Consider the following 25,695-nt stretch of genomic DNA (forward strand, 5'->3'; position numbering starts at 1 on the left):
GAAAAGGGCACCCTAAGCGTCCATTAAAAAAATATGAGTCTAAAATTTTTTGATTAGGAACAAGCACTCCAAATTTGAACGAAATCGGAACACTTTTACAGTTGCTCGTTTTCCTATCAATACTTTCTCAGATTTCAGTACAAGTTGTAGGGTAAAACAAGGCAAAACATTCCCTTACACGACATTTTTGCGAAAAGTTGACCGTCATTCGATATTATGACTGTTTCTACATGCGCAACAGGCATGCCTTCCTGAAAATCTCTGATAAAAGTATCGAATTGGTATTTTGTCTACAGTACAAATAATCTACAGAATAAAATGGGGCAAAACAGACTTCTAGATTATGTTATGTTAAAATAAAATTGATCATATACCTATTTCCCAACGTTCTTCTTCTTTCCTTGAAATAGAATCTCAAATTGGAGAGAGTTTGTACATGATTCAAAAATAGTGCTGTCCTTAAAGCTCTCAATGGATACAAATGATTTCAAAACTATTAGGAAATAGGGGTAAATGGGGCAAAACCTCAAATTTCACTATTTTCATCTCTATTGAAAATTTTATAAGATTTTTTGTCCGGGTAATATTTTTCTTGGATAGTTAGAAAATTTACTTATATTTTCATAAAATAATATTTACACTAAGATGATTACATATGATTATTTGAAATAAATAAATGTATAGGGAAATTGAATTTTGTGACCATAACTTTAGAATAACAAAAAACACTATCGTAAAGAAAACAAATATTTTAAAGAGTATCTAAAAATTGAAATTGAATTGAACCGCAGTGCCGCGGGCTAAAAATAGCCGCAGCAACCTCATCACTTATGGCGACTATAACATAAATTTAAAAGCGTTTTATTGGTACCAAAATGCACTCCGAATATTTGAGTGAGAATGTTATCCCACCATTTGTGTATGAAAAACTTATCTATACCTATAAAAATGGATTTCTGTCTGTCTGTCGGTATGTTCCTTATAGAATCGAAAACTACTGAACCGATCGGCGTGAAAATTTGCATGTAGGGGTTTTTGGGGCCAAGGAAAGTTCTTATGATGGTTAGAGACCCCTCCACCCACTAAGAGGGGGGGCTCCCATACAAATGAAACACAAATTTCTGCAAAACTCGAGAACTAATCAAGCAAATGGAACAAAATTTGACATGTGGGTGTTTTTGGACACAAGAATTTTTTCTATGGTGAATTGAAACCCCTCCCCTCTTTAGAAGGGGAATTAGGACCCCTCTCCCCTTCAAGAGGGGGGGGATTCCATACAAAAGAAATATAAATTTTCTCATAATTCCAGAACTAATCAAGCAAATGGAACCAAATTTACCATGTGGATGTTTTTGTAGGCAATTTTTTTTCTCTGGTGAATTAAGACCCATCCCCTCTTTAGGAGGGGAAGTATGACCGCTCTCCCCTTTAAGAGTGGGGGGGGCTTCCATACAAATGAAATGCAATTTCCTTATAACTCGAGAACTAATCAATCAAATGGGCGCATATTTGCCATGTGGGTGGTTTTGGAGGCAAATTTTTTTCTATGATGAATTAGGACCCCTTACCTTTTTAGGAGATGGGCTTCCACACAAATGAAATACAAATTTCCTCATAACTCCAGAACTAATCAAGTAAATAGAACCAAATTTGGCATGGGGCATGGGGGATTTTGGAGGAAGGAAATTTATTATGATGGTTTGAGACCCTTCACCCCTGTGGTAGGGGGATAAGTACTTATACAAATAAAACAGAAATTTTTGGGTAACTCAAAAACTAATCGAACTCGAGAAATTTTAGACTCGCCACAGCCCACGAGTGTTGCCGGCGACCTGCCATCGTTAGCGCCGGCCACTGCGGAGGAGAGGGGGGGGGGCAGCCCCCCGTAGAGATCACCTCTATCTAGGTTGTACAACAAAATGGTATTCGGCGAAATGGTTTGTAATGATGGCGAATATTTAAATGCTATCCGGTTTATTTTATTAGAGTAAGCAATTGTTTTGTACTTTACTGTGAGGAAAATTTGTATATTAAAACACCCATGAACTCCTCAGAAACTTGGAAAACTCGAGATTGTGACAAAGGTCATCCGAGATTCACGATTTATTTACAACACAGTTTAATTTGTGGCAACAGCAAGCTTGTCGGGTCAGCTGGTTTGGAATAAATAGATCTTCACCATAATTCTTGAATATTGTTCAGGCTACCGCATAATAGGCTGAAAATACCCTCCTCTACTCTAGATATAGATCATTTTTGTTGAGAAACATTTCTCATCGAAAAATTAAATTTTTATTTTATTTATTAACTTGTTTTTATTGGGGCTTTCAACCAGTGGTTGGTTCGCCCCGAGGAAAAATTAAATAAAAGTGACATATCGAAACTCCAACATTAAAAAAATCCTTCTCTAGTTTTGATACACCTGAACTAGAACTTTCCCAAAAGTTGTAAAGTTAACTGGACGTCTAATGATAAACAACAAAATAAATCATAATCTGTGTTCGATGTGCCCGGGTAAAACCTGTTGTAGAATAACAAGCTTTCCACAGTGCAATGACACAATCCACTTGACAAAAAAATATTTGTATACGTTCTGTCCTGAAGATGAGGGGATATCCCTCGAAACGTCGACTGTAAACGGAAAATAAACATTTTCGCACGCAACCCGTGACCGAAAGCCAACCAAGAATTTTAAACAAAAAAACAAACGGTCGTTTTTTCATTATAATCAACAAAATAAAACATATAAACATGAAACATTTAAATCAAGAGTAATACCATATTCTAGTGCAAAACGACTTTGTGAAAAATAATATCCGTGTCAAGGTTTAATTTTAATCTTTTTTTTTTTGTTATTTTTGACTTCGATTTTCAGTTTTCAATCTGGCAAAATATTGCAAGAATTCAAATCCTTATAAAATTAGTCGAAACCTGAAAATAACATATAATCCGTATTGCAAAAAACATCAAAAATATAACCTGAGCTGCAAAAAATATAAAAAAGCTCAGCCATAAGAAACAGTATCCAAAAAAATTTCGAGGTCATAAATAAGAGTAAGAAAAATACACACCACGAATGATGTGGCCATTCGGGAGGCACAAGATATCTACATTACCAACAACAAATTCGCAAGATCACGTCAGTGCAACGGGAAGAGATTAATCATCAACGGTGTCCGTTTTGCACCACCTTCTTCGTGAGCCTGGCATCCGAAGTTTGTGATCTTTGTTTTGCATGCGGATTTTGTATTTCAATGACATCGTCGCCAGCCACACGCGAAACGCTATACTTCGATCGGATCAGTAACCTTTTGGTGTTTGGATGCTGTTCGATTTTTTGTAAGCTTGTTAGTCGCCCGGATGCTAAAAGTTCCTAAATGCAGATGCGATAAGTCACCTTTCGAATTTACCACCAATTACGACATCGCACAAAGCGAAGGTGATATTTTAATTTACGATCGGTATTAGGTTACGAACGAGGATAGAGTAACATTTAAATTAGGTACCTCGCAATAATGTGTCGAATTGGCTGTTAAACCTTGGACCTGTCCATTGTGTGCGTAACATACGACAGCACAATAACGACTAAGCCGTTACGTAATGTTACATGCCAAAAGATCGTCCATGAAAAGCGCAATTGGACTCATTTGACAGTTGAAATTTAACGGCCCACCATGCTTCGAAAGCTTCAAGACCAATTTTGGAGCATAAACGCCGCGGGTTGGCGGCACACGTTTGGCATCCCAACCTAGTTTTAACGATCACTAAATTCGCTTTTAGCTCTGTTGCATAAGACTATGAATCAAAACAAAAAAAAGCTTAAAACGATGCAATTTTTTTTATTGCTAACGGGAAGAAACTACATTGGATGCAGATAATTTGTCTTCAGTTAGCTGTCTTCATTGCATGCCGTTAGCAATGCAATCATAAAAAAAACACATAACAAAGCATCAGCACAACAAAAAAAAAACAGCACGCAGGTCACGCCTGTCCAATTTACAAACAACAATTAAAAGGCAGGAAAATAAGCGCACTTACCTTCACTGTTTCCGTGGACGTCCTCCAGATTGCCGTAGATAGGTTCGGCGTTCAGAACGCCAGTGCGCCGCTTACGTGCGTACGTATGAACCGGAACGATGTTTTGACGGTAGGTGGTCAACGGTACGCGAGGTGCCGGCAACGGCGGCGGAATGGGCCGCTCTTCCGGGGTCGGCAGCAGGAAAGAATCGGCTGAATCGGCCGAACTGGACGAACTGCTCGGCTGGCGCCGGTTGGCGCGGGAACGGGTGCGAAACAGTTTTTTAAAGGATGACGCAGTTGAAGAGGAAGAACTGGACTTCGATGACGAAGGTGACACTAACGGAGGTGTTTGCTGCAATGGAGAGGACCCTGTCGATGGTCCTTTCATCCATTGATCGGGGTTGCGATAGTCAAAGTTGTCGAACTCCGATGTTTCGTTGACGTCTTTACTGAAGTGGTTTTTGAGTAAAGCTCGAGGAAATTTACTGCCGGCGGATATGGTATTGTACAGCATTTTGCCAAAGCCAACCTTTTTGGTTTTCTTGAAGCTTTCGGAATCCGAACGGGGCAACAAGTCAGCTGGGATATCATCCAAAATTGGCCGACCTTTGACGCTTTTATTGCGAGACAACGTTGCAGTCGCTTTTGGGATGTTGCGGAGGGTTTTTCCGGTATCGTCGCGGTACACTCGTGAGCAAAGATCGCTCGAAGAGCGATAACCGGTCATTCGATCTCCTATCGAAAGATTACTTTCGCTGTCGTCACTTCCGCGGTGGTAGTCCGGAAGAGCTGTTATTGACTCGAGAGACTTAGAACTTTTAGTATCACAGTTTTTGCTAGGCCTATATCTAGTATTGCTACGTTCGATTAGTTCGGTGTTGGCAGGAAATCCATAACTTCGTTGATGGTCGGAAAACTCATCGATTGGCTTTTGCTGGCGAACTTTTTCTTTCAATCGCTGAAAGACGTCCCGACGATCCAGCGTCCGGGGTCGACAGGCATCCAAGTTGCCAGTTTGGATAGCCACCGTGTTGGATCGTTTCAGAGCTGTATTCTTTCCGCCGGCGAATGGAGTACGAAAACTCTCTGACGAGGCGAGATTTACGTACATCCGGTACTCCTTGGATGGCGATTGTCGATCCCATTGACGATAACCATTCGGCAGTCGAGCGTGAGCATTTGCAAACGGTTTCAGCGAATTTTGGGGTCGTATCACGTCTAAGTTCTCCTCCGAATAGCTGGATTCCTTCAACTCATCCCACTCCGGAAATTGCCGCAGTCGGTGGCGGCGTATCGTGGAGGGTTTGTATCCATTGAGAGCCTTTAGGACAGTACTATTCCGTTTCAGACCCTGCGTCACGTCTTCATCCTCATCGGGTAAGCCTTCATCTTCATCCAACTCACGAATGGGCGTGGTTTTGCCGTCGTCTTCTCGTCCCAGTTCGTGGTGACTTTCGATTAGGGAATTCATACTGGACTGAACCTTATCCCAATTGGCTTCGTACAGGGCACCCATTGCATTGTGCTGCTCCAGCGATAAGCTGGCTTCGATCGCCCTGCCCGGATGATGTTTGATGCGCATTTTTCACTTTCTTCCTATATTCTTTCTCACTTACACTTACGGTACGAAATGTGTACAAGCACACTTTAACGCACTGGTCAATTCATGGTAAACTTTTTTGTTTGCAGATGCTAATACACACGTAAAGCCACCTGCTGTCAGGTTGGCGTTTTTCACTGCTGTCTGTTTCGTGCCATCATCGTCTTCGTTGTTCGGAAAACCTTTTCGGTTGCACTCCGTCGTTATACTAACTGAGCGTGCCGCTGCTGCTAGTTTATGCGGGTTGCTGTAACACTGGAACAATTTTCACGCTCCGTCTAAATTCAACAACAATGGAATTAGAAGCGATCGTACACACAAATACACAATCAGTAAACACTTGCGTGGTTCAGTCCAGTTTGGTTCGATAGTTGTATATTAGTAACTAATTAATCAATTCCACGCGATTGTGAGAGGGCAGAATATCTAATGAATTCGGATGAAGTTTCGCTCCCTTCCCCGACGCGTCGGTCGAACATCCTCCCGCACGAAAGCAAGCAATAAAAAATCCCCTCGCTGTTTGTTTGTAGGCAGGTAATTCACTATGAAATCAATCGATCGAAACGGTATTTCTTTTTTGTTTGCTAATTGATTGATCCGTAACGGCGGAGTGATTTTCGTCTATTAGCTGTTTGAATTGAACTGAAAAAGTCCGAAGTGGTTTGCGCCGTGGCGCGCAAATTCTGAAAGGCTCCTTGCAGTGCTCTAGAATAGACGCGGCCGTCCGACACCAGAAGCGTCTTGCGTAGCGACGCAATGAACGCAACACGGCGACGATGGGTAATCGATTGTGACGCGACGTTGTTTTGATAGCTCAATGAGTACGATGACCTTATTGGATTCGATTGGATTGAAGAATTACCACCCACAAAAGTGTTTGAACAGAAATGTTTATGATTTATGAGGAAACTGTTGAGCAGAAATCAAATGGACGTTGAGTAAGTCGGTTGTGTTGAATACAATATGTTTTCGTTCGAACCGAACCGGTAATGGTTGTACAATATGCTGAGTGCGGCAATAACTACTTGGTTTTTTGAAATAGTTTGCATGTTGCTGATAATTGGTTAACTAGATTGAGTAAAAAAACTTAAACAGCGTCAATTTTAAAGAAAATTTAATTACACCTCGTGTTTGTATTAGGTTAAGCATGTAAGTTATCTAACCCACAACGTAGAAAAGAAATGTAATAGAATCTACCTAATGATAGAAGGAATATTTTTTGTACAGCTGACAAATACAACAGTTACAACAAAGTTTCATACGGCAATATTATGTATAACAACTAGCTCTATAAATACTCCGTACATATGTATTGTAAACTTTTATTATTATAGTTCTTCACCGTGAATATTATCACAAAAACTATGATGTTTACAGCGGATGTTTTGACTTTCTCAATGACTGAAGCAGAGTAAGTCGAAACGTCCGCCAAAAACATGGTAGTTCTCATCGAATCATCGAAAAAATCATCGAAAAAATCTACAATTGTGATATATTTCAAACTTTGCTTGGCCGAGACAGTACAGTCAAATGAATCCGTATCGAAACAAAGTGATCGTTTCGTGCCCGAACATGGATGAGAGCAGTATAGCAGTGTCTCAACATAGGGTTTATTTCTAATTCCCGTCGTAGTAAGTAAAGGCATTCTAATTTTCTGGATTTAATGAATGCTCCAAAAAATGTTGTGCTGATTTGACTAAAACACATTTACCTTCCGATCCTTGAACTTTGAAATCACTGAAAAGCCATTAATTAAGCATATTATTGAAATTACGCAACTGACTTTATTTCCTAAATTCGTCATAGCGTTTTAAAATCCGTCCGTCAAAATTTTTCATCGTCCGAACTAAAAATCACAGCAATATTTACAAAGTTAACGCGCATGTATTTGTGTAGGATGGCATGACAAATGTTATTCTGCAAAATTTCTCCAGGTCAGGCAAGTTTTCCTGGCTGTAGAATAAAGACAATGCCTTGCGTGAGTTATTTTCATTTATGAATGACGGAAATTAGAACGATTAGTCGACATTTTCTTCTTCGTCGCACGAAAAACCGTTGGAAATTTGGCTGGTAGGATTTCTTTAATGATAAAAAGCATTTAAAAAGATCTCAGCTCACTGTGATTGATCGCATATGATAGACTACAAACAAAAATATTAGGAAATAACTAGTTTTGCATTGTGTGCCATAAAAATGCTGATATTTTTAATAATTTGTGTTGGATAGGACGGGAATAGGCAATTACTACGAAGTAGCAACATACCCTATAACCAAACTTATTTCTTAAGCATAAAATAATATAAAGTTGGCCCAGTTTGGGGGGGACCAATTTAAAGTTGGACCAGTTTGGAGTTGGACTAATTTAAGTTGGACCAATTTAGATTTCCATTGCGACCAATTGGGTTGTTGTTTAACGGGATGTAGATTTTCATGACATTACATTAGGGCAGGACAAATGGTCATGAAAATATTTGTGTTTTGGTTTCTATTGATGTAGTTTTGTGTAAAAAAGCATTGTTCCGTCTTTCGAGTGACAAGTCAACATTAAAACCTACATGATATCGAGAACCTGTATAAACGCCTCAAAACGCTATATCGTAAACGACGACAACCTAAGTATCCAAAGTCAAACACCCCAATTTAGATTTGAACTCGAAATAATTGAGTTTGCCTAGGAATAATTTTCAGTTGGATTGGGACCAATTTGGACTTGAACCAATTTGAAGTTGGACCAATTTGAAGTTGGATCAACTTGAAATTAGCCCAACTTAGAGCCAGCTCAGTTCAAAGTTAGCCCAATTTTAAGTTGTATCAATTTGGAGTTGGACCAGGTTGAAGTTGGACCAAGTTGTAGTGGGACCGATTTGGTGTTGGACCAGTTTAGAGCTGAGATAATTTAGAGCATAACCAATTTGCAGGTAAATCAATTTGAAATTGGGCCGATTTGTAGTTGAATCGATTTGGAGTTAGATCAATATAGATTTAGACCAATTTGGAGCGGGGTTAATTTGGATTTGGTCTTGGACCAATTTCGATTTAAACTCGAACTGATTTGCATTTGAACTCGCATTAAATTTAGTTTTAGCTCCGATCAATTTCAACGTGGACTCGGACCAAATTGGAGTTGAAATCGAACCAATATGGAGGTGAATTCGGAGCAATTGGGAATTGGATTCAGACCAATCAGGATTTAGATTGGAACCAATTTCGAGTTGTACTCGGATCAATTTGAACTAAAACTCCATTTAATTGGGTCTTGGACGAATTTAGACATAAGCACGAACTACTTCGTCCTTAAACTCGTGCCAAGTTGGCCTTGAATTCGTACGAACTGGGAGTTACACTTTGGTCAATTCAGAATTGAAATCGGACCTCCTAATTGGACTGAAAGTCCGATCAATTTGGGTTTGGAGAGGGACCAATTTGAAGTTTAACTTGGACCTGAACTCGGACTTATTAAGAAATGGACATGGTTCCATTTAGTATTGGACTCGGGTCAATTTGGGCTCGGATTCAATTTAGACTTGGACTAGAATTAATTTTAGAGTTGGATTCGGGCCAATTTGGAGTTTGACTTGGACGAATTTGGATTTGGACTTTAACTTAGACACAAACCAATCTGTCCTTGAACTTGAACCAACTTGGTCTTCAAATCGGACAAATTTGGCATTGGACTCGGATGAATTTGGAGTTAGACTCGGACCAATTTTAGTTTGGACTCAGATTAATTTGAACTTATATTTGAACTAATTAGGACTCGGACTCGGACTAATCTAACACTGTGATCGACTGCTGAGAATTTATTAGAGAATTATCTTGTGATTAAAACTAAAGAGTAACTGTTGAATTGTATAGATGATCAGTGCGTGAGGCGATAACTTGGACTTGGTCTTGAAATCGAACTAACTTGGCCTTGGATGCGGACCAATCTGCATTTGAACTCGGACCAATTTGGAGTCAGCTCAATTAGACCAATTTGAAGTTGCACGGATTTGGAGCTGGATCAGCTGAGCTGAGATAACTTAGAGTTGGACCAATTTCAAATCAAACCAATTTAAGTTGGGCCAATTTATAGTTAAAACGACATGGAGTCAGACCAATGTAGTGTTAGACTAATTTAAAGCGAGGTTAATTTGGATTTGATCTCGGACCCTCTAGAAGTTAAACTGGGACTAATTTGGAGTTGGAATCAGACCGATTTGGAAGGACACGGACCATTTCGGAGTTGGACTGGAATCAATTTGGAGACAGACTTGAACCATTTGGAGCTAGACTCGAACCAATATAATGTTGTACTCGGACTTATTTGGACTTAAACTCGAACCATTTTGAATTTAGCCAACTTAGAGTTGAACTCGGACTTCTTAAGAATTTTACTCGCATTAATTTGGAGTTGGATTCGGACCAATTTGGAGTCAGACGTGGACCAATTTGGATTTGGACTGGAATAAAATTAAAATTTGGAACTATTTAGAGTTGGTCTCGGACTTCTTAAGAATTTGAGTCGGGTTAATTTGGTGTTGGATTCGAACCAATTTGGAGGTAGACTCGGACCAATTTGGAGCTGGTTTTGGACGCATTTGGACATAAACATGAACTACTTCGTCCTTGGACTCGTATCAACTTGACCTTGGACTCTTGCAAACTCTAAACTTAGATCCTTCTATGAACCCAAGTTGGACTTGTTGGAGTTGGAGTCCAAGTTAGAGTTGGGGCAATTCAGAATTGGAATCGGATCTCCTATTTGGACTTAAACTTGGACCAATTTGGAGCTGGACTGGGACACATTTGAAGTTTAACTTGGACCTGGATATGGGTCCGGACTTATTAAGAAATAGACTCGGATCAATTTAGAGTTGGAATTGGACCGGGATTAATTCTGGAATTTGATTCGAACCAATTTAGAGTTAGACTTGGATCAATTTGGAGTTTCACTTGAACGAATTTGGACTTAAACACAAGCCAATTTATGCTCGGACTTGGACCAACTTAATCTTGAAATCGGACTAACCTGGCCTTGGACTCGGACCAATATAAAGTTGTGCTCGGACTTATCTGGACTTAAACTCGGACTGCTTTGAAATTTAACGTGGACCAATTTAGCATTGGACTCGGATTAATTTGGAGTTCGATTCGGACCAAATTGAACTAACATTCGGACCAATTTGGAGATGGATTCAAGTTAATTAGGAGTTGGACACAGACCAATTTGGAGTTAGACTTGGACCAATTTGTATTTGGACTCGGATTAAATTAAACCTAGAGTTGGGTCAATTTCGATCTGGGCTCGGATTAATTTGGAATTGTGTTCGAACTCATTGGGAGTAAGACTCGGACCAATTTGAAGTTGGTCTGTAGCAATTGGACGCATTTGGACATGGAAACGTACTATTTCGTCCTAGGACTCGTACCAATTTGGCCTTGAACTCGTACGAATTGGGAGTTGAACTCGGAGTAATTCAGAATTGGAATTGGACCACCTATTTGGACTAAAACTCGGACCAATTTGGAATTAGACTGGGACCAATTTGGACTCGGACCAACTCAAAGTTAGACCCGGGTCAATTTGGAGTTGCACTTGGTCGAATTTGGACTCAGACACAAACCAATCTGTCCTTGGACTTGGACCAACTTGGTCTTGAAATCGAATTAACCTGACCTTAGACTCGGACCAATTTGGAGTTAAACTTAAACTAATTTCGAGTTGGACTTGAGCCAATTTGAGTTTGGACTCAGACTAATTTGAACTTGTATTTGAACCAATTTGGACTTGGACTCGGACCAATCTAACACTGTGAGCGACAGCTGCGAATTTATTAGAGAACAAAATCTTGTAAATAAAACTAACGAGTAATGGTTTGCCATGAATTGAACAGATCATGATCTGTGCGTGCGGCGATAACTTACAGATTTGATCGAAATCACTGATTTTCCATCTCTGATTGCGGCTATAATTATCATCAATTATTTGACCCGTATCGAATTAGTTTATAGGGCAAACTTGGTATAACTGCTCATTTTGGCCCCACATTCAATTTCCCAATGTTTTATATCGATTGATGATCAATTACCCTTGGTTCTATAGTTGCGCTACCTCGTTTTTTCAGCTAGTAAGGCCATTGCAAATTATTTTTAAAGTTTTTGTCACACCCCCCCCCCTCCCATCCCTTCGAAATTTACTTAAAAAATCGGGGTTAAAAAATAATTTGTAGGATATACGGTAAATTTTTTTTATAAAATTAATTGCCTATGAGCTCTATCACCTACAAAATTTGTGTTTACGAATGGAGTTAACAGAAACACGAAACAGAAATGGCAATTCGAACAATAGAATTTCTGAAAATCGGCAAAAAAAATTCTACCTAAGTTGAGATTAAAGGTGAAGAACGGACACCATTTGATCCATGAAAAAGGTCGTATAAACAATCGAAACGTAGGAGAGATTCTAATTTTTATAAAAGACTGGAAAAGTCGGAAAAAGCAAAAGATATTTAAATCAAATTTAATCAAACTTTGTTTTTGATCTGGTATCCGTGCCATCAACTAGAAAAAAATTGGAAATTGTAACAAATTTTGAAATTTTGTGAATTCCAAGCGACAAAAATCATCTCTTCAAATGTTTGCGTCGATTGTGTTGAACTAAGCATGGATTTTGGATTCGTACGAATTGTTTGTAAAGTTCTTTATTTCAGTTTTTTCCAACAGCACTGCTTCTGAGGTAGAAGCCGAGATAGCTTCTGCGTATGTACTGCTTGACTTGAGTGATTTGAGCACTTTTGAAATCGCTAGGGATCAAGGCTTGAAAAGGAATCGCAAGTTGACTGTGATCGCGTGAATGCGTACGCATTCTGCATTCAACTTGCGCTTCGAAAACGATCATCTGACGGGTTTTCGAATCCAGTCAAACTGCCGCTTGCGAAGACTGCCGCCTACAATTATGTGACCTCTCAAGAGAAGCCAACAGTCGTTCACCCCGCTTTGCATTCATATTGAAGAGTGTAAACTGCAAACTGACTGGGAGCATAAGGTGACGTATTTTCCATTTCTCTTTTTACCTGCATATTGGCTACCCACAGTAAAAATTTGTCGCCCGGTATCGATCCGACGAAAGCCAATTATTCGTTTGTGTCAAACGGCATCCGACGGACTTGTCCCATGCACATATAGTGGTTGTTTTTTTGTAGTATTGAACCATAATCATAGCACGGTTGCTTTTCGTTAGTGTGGTGTGGTTACTGCCAGTCAATTGACAGTTCTGCGGTTATTCGCAGCTCCAGACGGTAAAGGAGATTTGATCGAAACGAAAATGTAGAAAAAGATCAGAACGCATTCGTTCTGCTGTACAATCGGAGGTATGACTGAGCGACGACTGCTTGTTTTGGCAGAAGCGTTATGTCGTATATTCAACAGAACGCTTGAACACAGAATGTTTTCGGCAATTTGGAAGCAACCTTATATGCTTCCAGTTTTCAAAAGCGGTGATCGGCAAAATATCAGAAATTATCCTGGCATAACTAGCTTCTCTGCTTTGTGTAAGCTATTTGAACTAATTTCAAGCCCTGTTGTTCTTACCTTACAACTAGATATCCAACGAGAAACTCCATCGTCGATTTCGTCAACGGCTGTAGAAAAAACTTCGATGGTGTCCAAAAGAAACCCAAAGATATTGACTTTTACAACTTCTAATATCGAAAAATTAAGGTAAAATCGCGTCATTTGGTTATAACAGCTAGAAACAGTTGTCTGCCGTAAGTATACACCATATCTTTAGAATCCTCATAAAAATATCTATATGGACGACAGAAGATTAAATCTTGCCCACCGGCATTTGGAGATATTGAGATAAAGAGCTTTTTTGCGGAAAACCCCACAGTGCACACTGGTATTTAATTTTTATCGAATAGTTATCAGTGGCAGTGCTTAGAAACTTAGATTGGATCATTAAATCCCATGTATCGAGAAACAACAGTCTGTCCTGCGAATGTATTTGGCAGATACTAAAATGTTTTTTTTTGTATTACGATGCCATAATTAAAGGTTGAAATAGCCTAATTTTACTGGTTCCACTCTATCGAGTGTCAGTTAGCAATACGGTGATTGTGATTAGAAGCAGCCATTTTAATGTTTTTGGCATTGAAAAGAATTTAACGGTGACTTTTACTAGCTAGTCAGACTTTTGTCGAGCTTTGAAAATAATCACCAGGGTCAATGTTTGACTGCAAATTGCAGAAGAGAAACTTATTTGTCTTCTTTCTGTCAGATGTTATCTCCTCTGGAAAGTGAAGAAAATGTTTTCTTTTGCAATGCTTTGTTCTGTCTCCAAATGAACGTCAATTTGATGCCGGAGGATTTCCGAATGCATGCACCCGAAGGTCACGGAGGAGGTCAGTCCCGCTGTAGTGTTTAGCATTCACGCCGCTCACCAGACGTTCCCGGGTTCGGTTCGAATCCCAAGCCCGCAGATGTCACGAATGACCCAAGCTGTTAAAGTGACTATAATCAAAACAAAAAAAAAAAGGTCACGGAGCAAATCGTACGTATAATTGTGTGTCCGACATTCTCTTTAGCATGCGGACGAAAGCACTTGTTCGCTATGAAAAGTAGATTTCTCTGTCCTTTTTTTATTAAGATGAGCAAAATCAAGCCTACTACCATAGTTCTTTGAATCGGCTTCATGAACATAATTAAATACTACAAAAACTGCTTTCTGCATTCGGTATTGTGCTGCCGTAAAGAGAAGGGACGACACCGCAAATTTATTATTTTCGCTTTTGTGTCACCGTAACGTTCCGCCTGGCAACACAAGCGCTAAAATTTATTTTGTAACAATCAACGTCGTCAACGATATCTACTGAATGAATAAATTTAACATATTTAAAAGTTTCGAACTGACACCCCGCCTAACTTTATGAGCGCATTTAATAATCAAATATGTATAGACCATCGGAATGTTGTTTCGAACCGGAAATTATATTTGATCTATTTTTGATTTGTTAGCGCATAGGTTATCATATCATTTGGTTCGCATCATATTGGTCGTTTTTCCGGCATAACCAGCAATAACTAGTGCCAGTATTTGATTAAGTTCTTTTTACGCACCCATAATTAAGTGTGATAATGCCCCACTTAGTAAATTCAACTTCAGATCGTAACGCACCCAAAATTCAACTGGTCAACCTCGACAAAAAGTCAGTTTAATTGACGGCCAGCTGACCGGTGTTTTCATTGCCTGTCCAGAAAGCCTGCGCATCAAAGTGCCGTTGTCGGCTTATTATGTTTAAACATTTTTGAAGAACCGCACTGTAACATTAGAAGCTCGGCGCACCGGTGTGGATTGGTGGAGTGGTGAATTTTTTGCTCTCGTCTAGTCATGGTTTCAAACAGAAGTGACATTTAAACCCCCTCGTTTCGCGTAGCCAAAAGCCTTGATGGAGCTAAAACGTAGCAGTTAGGTAGTTGTGCTGTATGTTTGCCAATCGTTTATCGGATCCTGTTTTGCGATTGGTGAAAAATGTTTTCAGTCACTTTGATCTTATTGGGCTGCGATGTTAGTGGCAAAAACTCAAATGATTTTCCAATTTGTAGACACTGCAGAGCTGTTTATGGTGCCAGCTCTAAGTAATAGACTCGTTTGTATGGTAGACTGATGGTATTTGGAGCGAAACTCGTTCATTGTTTGCGAGAAAACGTACGAGCCGGGCTCTCGAGCGATCCTCTTATGGAACGAAACGGATACGCGGAATGAATGGAACGTCAAGGTAAAGTATGCGTTACGATTTTAACGAATGGGACTTTCTTTGAGGCAGATAATGAATTGCTTCCCAACTGCCACTAACTTTCCAGCTGTTAAATTCCGATCATTCCCATTGACACTGATTTCCAAATCAAACTCCAAACGTGGTTCATCTTCAAAGTTTAGCATTCACTGTATTCGGATGGTGCAATTCTCTTTTTATTGAACTTGTTAAGCATTCACAAAATCGACTGCTGCCTGAACGGGGAAATAATTATAGTCATGGTACCCAAAAAGATCGTGATCGAACTAACCCCATCTACCACCGCAGTCGAGTTGAGGTCCACAAGCAGAGCTGGAGGTTTATGGCCCGGAATGAATTGGCGGAAAAATACGAAACCAAAACTCACGGCCTTGCTGAGCGGTAGCATTATTTGCATCGATGACTTTCAACAAACCTGCACGGGCAGACAAGCGTTCAATAATAGTGATCGACGAATCAGAAAATGCCCGCAGAAAATTTTTGTTAATCAGATTTCAGTTCAAGGGTAACAAACTACGAAGAAGCTAATTTATGCATTTATGAAGAAGCCGCAACCGGAAATTTGCGATTTCATTTATCATTTTAAACTAAATTTTGAATTATTCTCTTTTTTTATAACGCTAACAAACAACGTACATAAACCGCTCCTGAAAGTTTATTGACAATCAATTCACCTAGTACCCCTAAGAAGCCGCTAATAATGATGTTAAAATCGAATTTTAGGCTTTCATTCCATCGATTGTCAGTTTAAAATGATCGTGATGATGGATTGTCCGTGTGGGCTTGAAAGGAACATGCTTTCAAAAGACCCATCAAAGCAATTCCGACATGCTGCTCATTGTATGTGTTGATCGATCAACCAACAAAAAAAAAAATGGTATCTCACGAGTATTGATTGATTGATCGCTGCCACCATCGAAACAGCATTTTATGTCGGTGACAAGCGATGATGCGCTAAATTGTCCGCAACGCATCTGGCCGGCGGCCACGGACGGTTCGTTCGCGCTTTCTAGGCTACTCTTACCATGTATTTACAAAGTATATTTTTAGACGATGCATCATACACCCGAGCAAGCATACGGTGCGTAATTTGATACACTTTTTTTGTTATACTTGCCCCTTTTATTTAGGATCAGCGAATAAATTGACACAAAACACTTTCTGTCTCCAACACAAAGCCGACAATATGCCTGGATTACTCCACTAAGTGTTTGTAATGCCGGTGAACCAGTCTGAGCAGCACAGCCAGCAGCGCAGTGGTTGGGTAGTTTGGAAACCAGAAACCTGTTTACTCACGAGAACATTCCTGTGCCTGTGCTTGGCAAACTGGATTCGTGTTTGATTGTGCGGCACTGCAAATGTCAGCAGCACCATAATCGAACTCACGAAATCCTGCCCAGAAAAATCTGCGCGGCTTATGCAAATGCGCCGCTGCAAACCTTAGCGGGCAAGTGGCGCCTTTTCGAGCATCGAATTCTAATAGAATTGTTAGATATTGAATGAATTGTTTCGTCCATATTTTATCGGAATGAGAAGTGTTCTGGGCAATGAATGGGTGGAAAAATGAAACGCAGGCAACTTAACACGTGACGTGGGAATGGAGTTGATTGAAAAATGATTACCAGCTTGGTGACAGATCAAACTTGAATCGAAAGATATTTATATCTGTCAATCAGAAAGCTTTTTACGAATTGAAAACAATATTTTTTTAAAGAAATTCACTATTGATAAATACATAAGCAATGCATAATTGACAAATCAATCACTCTGAAATCAGGTCTATATCCACCTGCGAATTCATTCGTTTCCATTTTTGAAAACAGTGACAAGGTCTTCCCATCTCAACAGGTCACGTATCATTTCTCGTATGACAACCTAAACGAATTTGATGTCCTGAAAGTAAAATCTGTTCATAACATTGGCAACCATTCTTCACGTTCAACAGTTTGCATCGATACACTATTAGAATCTAATCAAAATTGATGTCTCGTGCGAAAACTTCGGTGTGGAATATAAAATTTGTTCGTCGTCACATTAATGCAGCAGAGCAGAGGAAACACACATGATGTCCACTAACGGTTTTATCCCAGAATTGATCATGGACGTTCCATTTATTTAGTCGCATCAGTTACTGTTGGTGTTGGTTCTTTACACCACCGATTGCATGTTGTCGCAATCCTACAAGATGCGGCGAGATGATCGTTGGACTGGTAGGCCACTGACTGCCGCTGATTAGTTGAAAGGCTGCTATTGTTAAAACTGTTCGGTCACAAAAGACGGCGCTCTCAAACGGATTAATGCTGATTTTCAGCCTGATTAATGACTGAAAATAAAGGATGAAAATGATGAAGTATTGATAATCAATGCTGCCAATCTAGCGAGAAGTCAACGTTGGCTGCTCACACGCAAGTGAGTATGCGAAACACAGCTTTCAACGCTTACGCCGCACACGCGAGCAGGAAACAAACAGCCACCGTTGCTGTGTGCAAACATTCTGCTACCTACACACTCGCGCACGCACATCCTCACATCGTCTTCCTGCATAGCTTATTCCCGAGTCAAATAACTCTTGAGCAATCAGCTGCCCGTGAGGCAAAGTGGCGCACTGGGATACAGGTTTCGCTTTAATTTTTCTTTTCTTCTTCATCGTCGCCCCCAATTTTACTCACGGGCTGAAGTGCGAGTGCCCGCGAGAAATCGATATCAACAGCTCGGGCAGCAACGAAGAACGAGAGCGACGACCGTAGCTGTTAGCAAAACACACACTTGCAAAAACTCGTCGCAATGCATGAATAAGTACGAGCGAGAGTCCGAAAGGGACGCTTACGCGCGCCGGCGCGTTCTTTAGGATGAGTACGCGTACGAGTAAGATGGGGCTGTATGCAGCGTGAAAAGTCACGCGAAAACTTTCGATATGCTATATCACTGTTATAACTAAGCGTGTAGGGGGGTTGCATGCCCTTGGTACAGATTATCGCTTATTCCAGCATCAGAACATGTCTCGCGCAATATACCACCTCGGCAGCAATACGTTGTGCTATCGTCGCGATAAATGAGAATAGACTCAGAAGAGTTAAGTCATCGTGTTGGTAATCATCGGTATCATCTAGATTGCGACCGCGTTCAAAAACCGGACTACTGAGCCGAGTCAGTCGTCTACAGCTGGTTAAACGAGTAAGACTTGGTCCATATTCCGAATACAAAAGTTGAACGGTTCGATACGACCATAACGGGTGGCAACTAAAATTTTGGATTTTTTTCGCGTCCCTTATGCTCAACAACAAACGAGCTCAGAGAGAAATGAGAGTATGTATGTGTTAGCTCTCTCTCTCTCCTCTTTTTGTTAATATTTTTTGTTTTGTTTATGCTTGCCCAGTTTTGCTAAAAATGGCGTCGAAACAAGAAGCATTTCGGGAGCACGCTGTACACTTCTACGAACTGCAACAGAAATCTCGGTAAAAAGTATACGGTACAACATTTAAAAAGCAAATATGTTGCGGTTTCGATTGTTTACCATATCCTAAGATCCAACAACTATTCGCAAGCAAGGTAGTGGAAGACCAGCCAAAATTATGGACGCAGAAGGAAATCGTTCTCTTTCTTGTTTCTTCAACAAGCCCTCTGGTTTGACTATCAATTAAGATGCACCAGACGAAAGTTTGTAGAAAATTTTGATCCCATTTCTACAAAAACATCATGCAGATGGACAATACGTCTTTTGGCCGGATAGAGCACCATCGCATTACGCCAAAAAACACAATCGTTCCTGAATACCCATTTGATCCCCTTTTTAGCCAAAAACCACGACAGAAAAATCTGTTTCAGTGCGCCCAATCGAAGATTTCTTCGGGATTTTGAGTTCCTTGGTGAACAAAAATAACTGGAGAGCCACAAATTGCAAACAGTTGATTGGTAGAATCAAGAGATACATTCGTAAAGTTGACATGAAGGCCGTACAATGCTCCTGTTTCCACGTCAAACGAAAGCTTCGCCGAACAGCCGGTTACGGACCGTTTTCAAATGTACACTAATTTTTTTTCAATAATGGATAATGTATCTTTAATTTCGGTAAAGAAGATCTTCTTCATGTATCTTTGTCTTTTTTTGACAGCTTGAGAAAAAAATTCCAAAATTTTAGTTGCCACCCGTTAGTTAAATAAATGATACAATACGACCTTTACTAACTAAAATATTTCTGTGTGATCATAAACCGAAATGATTCGGTACGATCATTGTTGGTGAAGTATCAGGTCCGGTACGACCATAGATGAATTAAATGATTTGGTACAATCATTGTTGTATGATGTATACGGTTCGGTACGACCATAGACGAATAAAATTACTTGAAATACGACCATTTATTAAAAATAAAATGATTTTGTACAATCATTGTCGAAAAGATGACTTTATTCAGTGTAAATCAAGTACCAGATTATACGTATATGTTGTTATACAGCATAAAACTATTGATTTATTTGGATTTTTGTCAGATGAAATGGCTGATCTATTTCAAATAGATTTTTAAAGGTTGAAGAGACGTTGATTAAGCGGCTAAAAATGCATTGCAAAATTATTTCATATTCTGAAAATAGAATGGACAGTATTAGGCAAAAGCGGGTATTTAAAAGCCCGGAAAACTTCTGTTAGGCTTCATTATAGCAACCATTAAGAAGCCCAAAGCTTGATAAATTCAGCAGATTTAGATGTTTAAGAGCTGAACAAAGGTTTCCATTTGTATTAAGAGACCTTCGCCCAGACAAAGGTTGAATATCAATCAGTTTTAAAAACGTTTGATCAGCCTGAAATTGTTACTTGGGATACGTTGCGATGCACGGAAGTTCAACATGGACAGAAGCTTCCGCGAATCATTTCGCCAATTGAACACTTTATCCTTGAGTAATACCTGTAGCTTGCGATGCAGTTCAAGCGTGTTTATTTCAGGAAGACGACAGAGATTCGAATAAGGAGGAACATTGTTGGGATATCGTCAAATCCTTAATGACAAACGTAAAAGCCTTCTCTAGACCGCCCAGCTAGCTTCGAGGTACGTGGCTAGTCTAACAAGCCAGTCGTCGTATGTTCGAATTTCGGCTAGGCGGTGCTTGCTAGATAGAATCAGTAGGATCGTTACCCTGGCCCCGTAATTTTCCTGTATTCTAAACAACCGGCTGCGAACTCTGTCGATAAAGAAGGGTAATGTCTAAGGACGGTTTAAACCTACGGCTTTGCTAAAAGCCTTCTCTGCACGTGCTCGATTCACAAGTATCAAACCTCGCAAACATTTTCAAGTAGGGAATGTGCAACGGAGCAGTACAACGTTTTCATACAATGAGGATCCTTGAAACCCCGTCGGATTTTTGCGATGAACATAAGTTGCCTACTTGCTTCAGAAACGATTTCCGTGTGGTTACATGCCAAACGTCCAGATTATGCCAAGATTGTTAACGTTGTCGACTCTGTTCAGTGTTTGCCCATCAATACTAAAGAGTGTCCCACATCAAATTGTACCACAGAAGAAAGGCTGTAGAAAATTACCCATTGGGTATTTTCTCTTGAAAATTTGAGTAGAAGTAGTTTAAAGTATATTGTTTACATTCCATTTTTGTCGCGATCAGTTTTTCGAAAATTGGAAAAAATGGCGTCACCTGAGAAGCAACGTCGCGAATTTATTTTGCGCAAACACCTGGAAAATCCTCCATTTTCTCATCATGATTGATGAGACTTACGTCAAGGCGAACTTCCAGCAGCTTCCGGGGCTACTGTACTTTACCGCCCCGCCCAGAGTTCGCCGTTCGTGACTACCGGGACTGTAAACGGACAGATCCACCTCAAGGTGTTTACAGAAGCATCTGCCTTCTCTGTCGAAGCAACACGAGGGCTGTACGATCTTCTGGCCGGATCTATTTTCGTGCCAATATTCAAAGGATGTATTGGAGTGGTACGAAGCCAACGGAGTCACTTTCGTACCTAAGGACATGAACGCCTCGAACGCACCGGAACTAAGTCCCATCGAAAAGTACTAGGCTATTATAAAGCAGGAACTACGGAGGCATCCCAAGGAGGTCAAGCCTGAGGAAGACATGAAGAAAAAGTGGATTTCCGTACAGATGAAGCTGCAGCTAGGTTGTGCAAAACTTTTTGAGTGGAGTTAAGCGTAAGGGGCGAGTATACGGTTATGGTATTGAAGTTGAATGAAACAAATATGCCAAAAGCTTACTAATGGGTTATATTTTGTTGTCTGGAAGTTTGGAAAAGGATCGATCAATTAGGTAATTTTCTACAGCATTTCTTCCGTGATGCAATTTGATGTGGGCCACCCTTTATATGTACTCAAAATAACTGACGTTTGCATTCGGTGAAATGTTATCACTTGATACTTAGCAGTGCTTATTATTAAAGAATTTACGGTGTAAAGTAAACGTCACGAATTTATTTAATAAAATCTGGTGACAATAACAATCCTCGAAGCAACGAATTGTTAGATAGATCTTCAAGTCATCGACGTAAACTAGTCGGCACCCAGTTCTTATGGCATTTGCTGCGTCATTGAAAGAATGATGAAAAGGAGAGGGCCTAGTGTGCTACCCTGCGGTACCCTATCAGAAAAAAGTGAATGATATAGGGGGAATGCGCTAGAACATCCGTTTGTTTTCATCAGGTACACTAGTACAGGTCCAGTAAAGCAATGTAAGTACTGGTATTTGCCGCAAACTGTGACTTCAGGGCGATCAGTTATGGGGACTAATCTCTGCCACAAACTCACTTCCAATTTCGTTAGGAGGAGCTATCTAAAGGATTTCGTTCGACAGTTGAATGCATGACAAAGCCGGCTTTTATCTTCAAATATATTCATTTCGAATTCATTTATTCATTTTAAATTCAAATTCGTCCATAAAAATAATTTTGAAATGAACGTTCCCTTAGCTACTAATGAGCTATGAGCATTGTAACGCCGTAACTACAAAAGATACAGCAAAGCTTTTTTCAGCAAAATTGCAGATAACAACTAGTACTACAAATGTCCCATAGCAACTTGTCAAATTATACTTGGCTGAGACGGTACTGTCGAATGAATCAAAATTGAGTTAAAGTGATCGAGCCATCCATGTCTGTAACCAGAACCTGGCCCCAGATACGACGCCATATTTTTGTGGTACAAATTGCAACTATACGCTTTGTTCATGAGCCATCTAAGATACAGCTGGTGCAAGCACCTCATGAACACTTTGTCATCCGGGGTAGGATTTGTTGTGGACCTGAATAATAATGGTAGTTAAAAATCCGTAATGCCAGTACCCTAGTGTTTACATTTTTACATTCGAACAACAAACAATCATGAATGTATCCATAGTAACTCCGTCAGGGCGAACTCGACGCTCCTCCAATGAATGTCAAAAGATTGTGCCCACTTGTGCTCAATATCCGCCATTATCGCTCGTGGAAAGCTGGATAGTAATCAGATGCAATCAAGAAAGTATTTATAGATAACTTTTCTCGAAGGTGCGTTGTAATCATAGCTGTTGGAAACCCCTTTAGTGATGCGTATGTATGCGTACAGTAACTATCAGCGCTCAGAACTTTGATATAGAGTATTCCTGGGCGAATCTAACCTAACTTTTTGACGCTTGTCGGCGGTTTATTTACAGTGCCTTAGTAGTAGAATTAAAATCACAGACAAACAGACGAGACACTAACGTTGATTCCATCGTCTACGCTTAAGTCGCTCATTTGTCAAATGGCATGTTTCGCAACGTGGCGCCATCGCGGCGGTTGAGGGTTGCTTCGAGTGTTGAATTTAAAGCCTTACAAATGTGAAAAAACCCACAAATATAAGTTACTTCGAGTGTTGAATTTAAAACCTTATAAATGTGAAAAACCCTACAAATATAAGTTAGTTCGAGTGTTGAATTTAAAACCTTACAAATGTGAAAAACCCTACAAATATAAGTTAATCCGCAACATGCATAACAGAGAGGCTAGTGTGCAAACGACATGTGTAGTACTGTTTTTTAAAGGATTTTCTTCGATGTGTCATGTCAGTTTGTCGAGTGGTAGAGATGTTTTTATTAGTTAAACTAGCTGACCCGACAAACTTCGTATTGCCACAAATTAAACTACGTTGTACATAAAGCGTGAATCTCGGATGACCTTTGTCACAATCTCGAGCATTTAAATATTCGCCATCATTACAAACCATTCCGCCGATTACCATTTTGCGGAACACCAACTCTCGGTTGACCATAACGCGGAATATAGAGTTTCGCAGAATACCATTTCGCGAAAAACGTTACGCGGGATGTACCATTTCACGGAAAATCTTTTCGTAGAAAATACCATTTCGCAGGGGTGACCCAACTGAAGGAAAGTAATAGAGGTCAGTACATCTAGGAAAATAAATAAACCTAGATAGAGGTGATCTCTACGGGGGGCTGCCCCCCGCAGTGGCCGGCGCTTCCGCGGCAGGTCGCCGGCAACACTCGCGGCCTATGGTCGACTTGCGCTGAATTATCTAATGTTACTATTGATAGTTTTTGGTGGTCTTGTTATTGATTAATGTTTTATGAGTCTAAAATTTCTCGAGTTTGATTAGGTTTTGAGTTACGCAAAAATTGCTGTTTTATTTGTATGAGAGTCCTTATCCCCTTTCCACAGGGGTGATGGGTCTCAAACCATCGGTAAAAAAATTGCTGCCTCCAAAACCCCCCACATGCCAAATTTTGTTCATTTGTATAGAAGCCCCCCCCCCTCTTAAAAGGGAGAGAGGTCATTATTCCCCTCCTAAAGCGGGAAGGGGTCCTAATTCACCATAGAAAAAATTCTTGCCTCCAAAAACACCCACTTGTAAAATTTTGTTCCATTTGCTTGATTAGTTCTCGCGTTATGCAGAAATTTGTGTTTCTTTTGTTTGGAGCCCCCCCCCCTTTAGTGGGGGTAGGGGTCTCTAACCATCATAAGAACCTTCCCTGGCACCAAAAACCCCTACATGCCAATTTTCACGCCGATCGGTTCAATAGTTTTCGATTCTATAAGGAACATACGGACAGACAGAGAGACAGACAGACAGAAATCCTTTTTTATAGGTATAGATCAATAATACAACATCTTACATAATCGTAAAATCTTCGTATGCTTTGATTCAAATAAAACTAATTTAAAGTTCAAAGTACTAATACAAAGTTTAAATAGTACTGAAAATTCATGCACAAATGGAATGTATCAGCAGTTTTCTTGACATTTATATTTTCCGGATCGTAACATTCGGACTCAACTAGTAAAATTACAGACCCATAAAATTACCAAACGACTTGATTGCGATTTGATTTATTTGAAAATGCTTTAGCTATTACCTTTTAGAGTAAGTCTAAAAGTGGGGTATCTGAATCATTAGGGCATTATTGCTGGCACGAACAACGAGTTTGTGCCGTTATCTGTGCTACGCCAAGTTAAGCTGTGTCATTTTGTAGTTCGATCCTTAATTTTATGTTTGCTTTAATTCGTTATTAAATGTCAAGAATTGCAAATATTTTGAAATATAAAATTTCAATGAAATAGAAAACAGAGATGGCTTGGGTGCATGTTAGTAACATATCAATGAAATCTAAATTAAGCCAAACACTGGACTGCATTTATGTTTTACAAGAAGTAAGCCAACAACAACCAAGACAACAGTTTTAAACACATTATAATAGTATATGCATACAAAGTGAAGGTACCATTGCGCCATCGATTTACTTTCAGAACATCATATTTAGTTAGGTTCAAATTCAAATAATGGTCGCAGTGGTCAAATCTTCCGACAAAAAAAAAGTTAGGTTCAAGCGATAAAATAATCTCCGTCCTATTGGAATGGGGAAACCCTGTCACTCTTCGTAAATGGAAATAACCGTAATTCTAAAAGTTAGTATGTGTGTCTAATTATCATCTGTGCCCGGGAAGTAAGATGATCACACTGAAAATGTATCAGTTGAATTATCAATTGAAAAACAATGTTATGCTAATTACCATACAAATGTTACATCTTTTATGAATCGATTGGCATAGAAACCATTGAAAACCAGAAATCAGAACATGCGGAGTTATAAGTGTACTAAATTTTTCGTAGCTTCAAAATGCATTGAAAAATACCTAAAGTCCCTTCGCAAAAAGGCATTTTACTTAATTTAAATTTCTTCTGATATTTAGGGTATGTTGCTGCTTCGTCGTAATTGCCTATTCCCGTCCTATCCAACACAAATTATTAAAAATATTAGCATTTTTATGACACACAATGCAAAACTAGTTATTCCCAAATATTTTAGT

General features: G+C 39.7%; 1 protein-coding gene across 5 annotated transcripts in view; it reads right to left on the reverse strand.

The window, feature by feature from the left end:
* The window catches only part of LOC128744227 (cGMP-dependent protein kinase, isozyme 2 forms cD4/T1/T3A/T3B), a 416,751-nt gene that overhangs the window by 140,197 nt on the left and 250,859 nt on the right, over window positions 1-25,695 (reverse strand). For 2 of the 5 annotated variants that reach the window (XM_053841068.1, XM_053841069.1), the window contains exon 2: window positions 4,039-5,898. The exons of the other annotated variants lie outside the window; for them this stretch is intronic. In XM_053841068.1, coding sequence (XP_053697043.1) covers window positions 4,039-5,602 — 1,564 coding nt within the window. In that variant the 5' untranslated portion in view covers window positions 5,603-5,898. The remainder of the gene's footprint in view (window positions 1-4,038; window positions 5,899-25,695) is intronic. 5 annotated transcript variants of the gene reach the window in all.

Source organism: Sabethes cyaneus, chromosome 3 (genome assembly GCF_943734655.1).
Source record: "Sabethes cyaneus chromosome 3, idSabCyanKW18_F2, whole genome shotgun sequence".
Taxonomy (NCBI): domain Eukaryota; kingdom Metazoa; phylum Arthropoda; class Insecta; order Diptera; family Culicidae; genus Sabethes; species Sabethes cyaneus.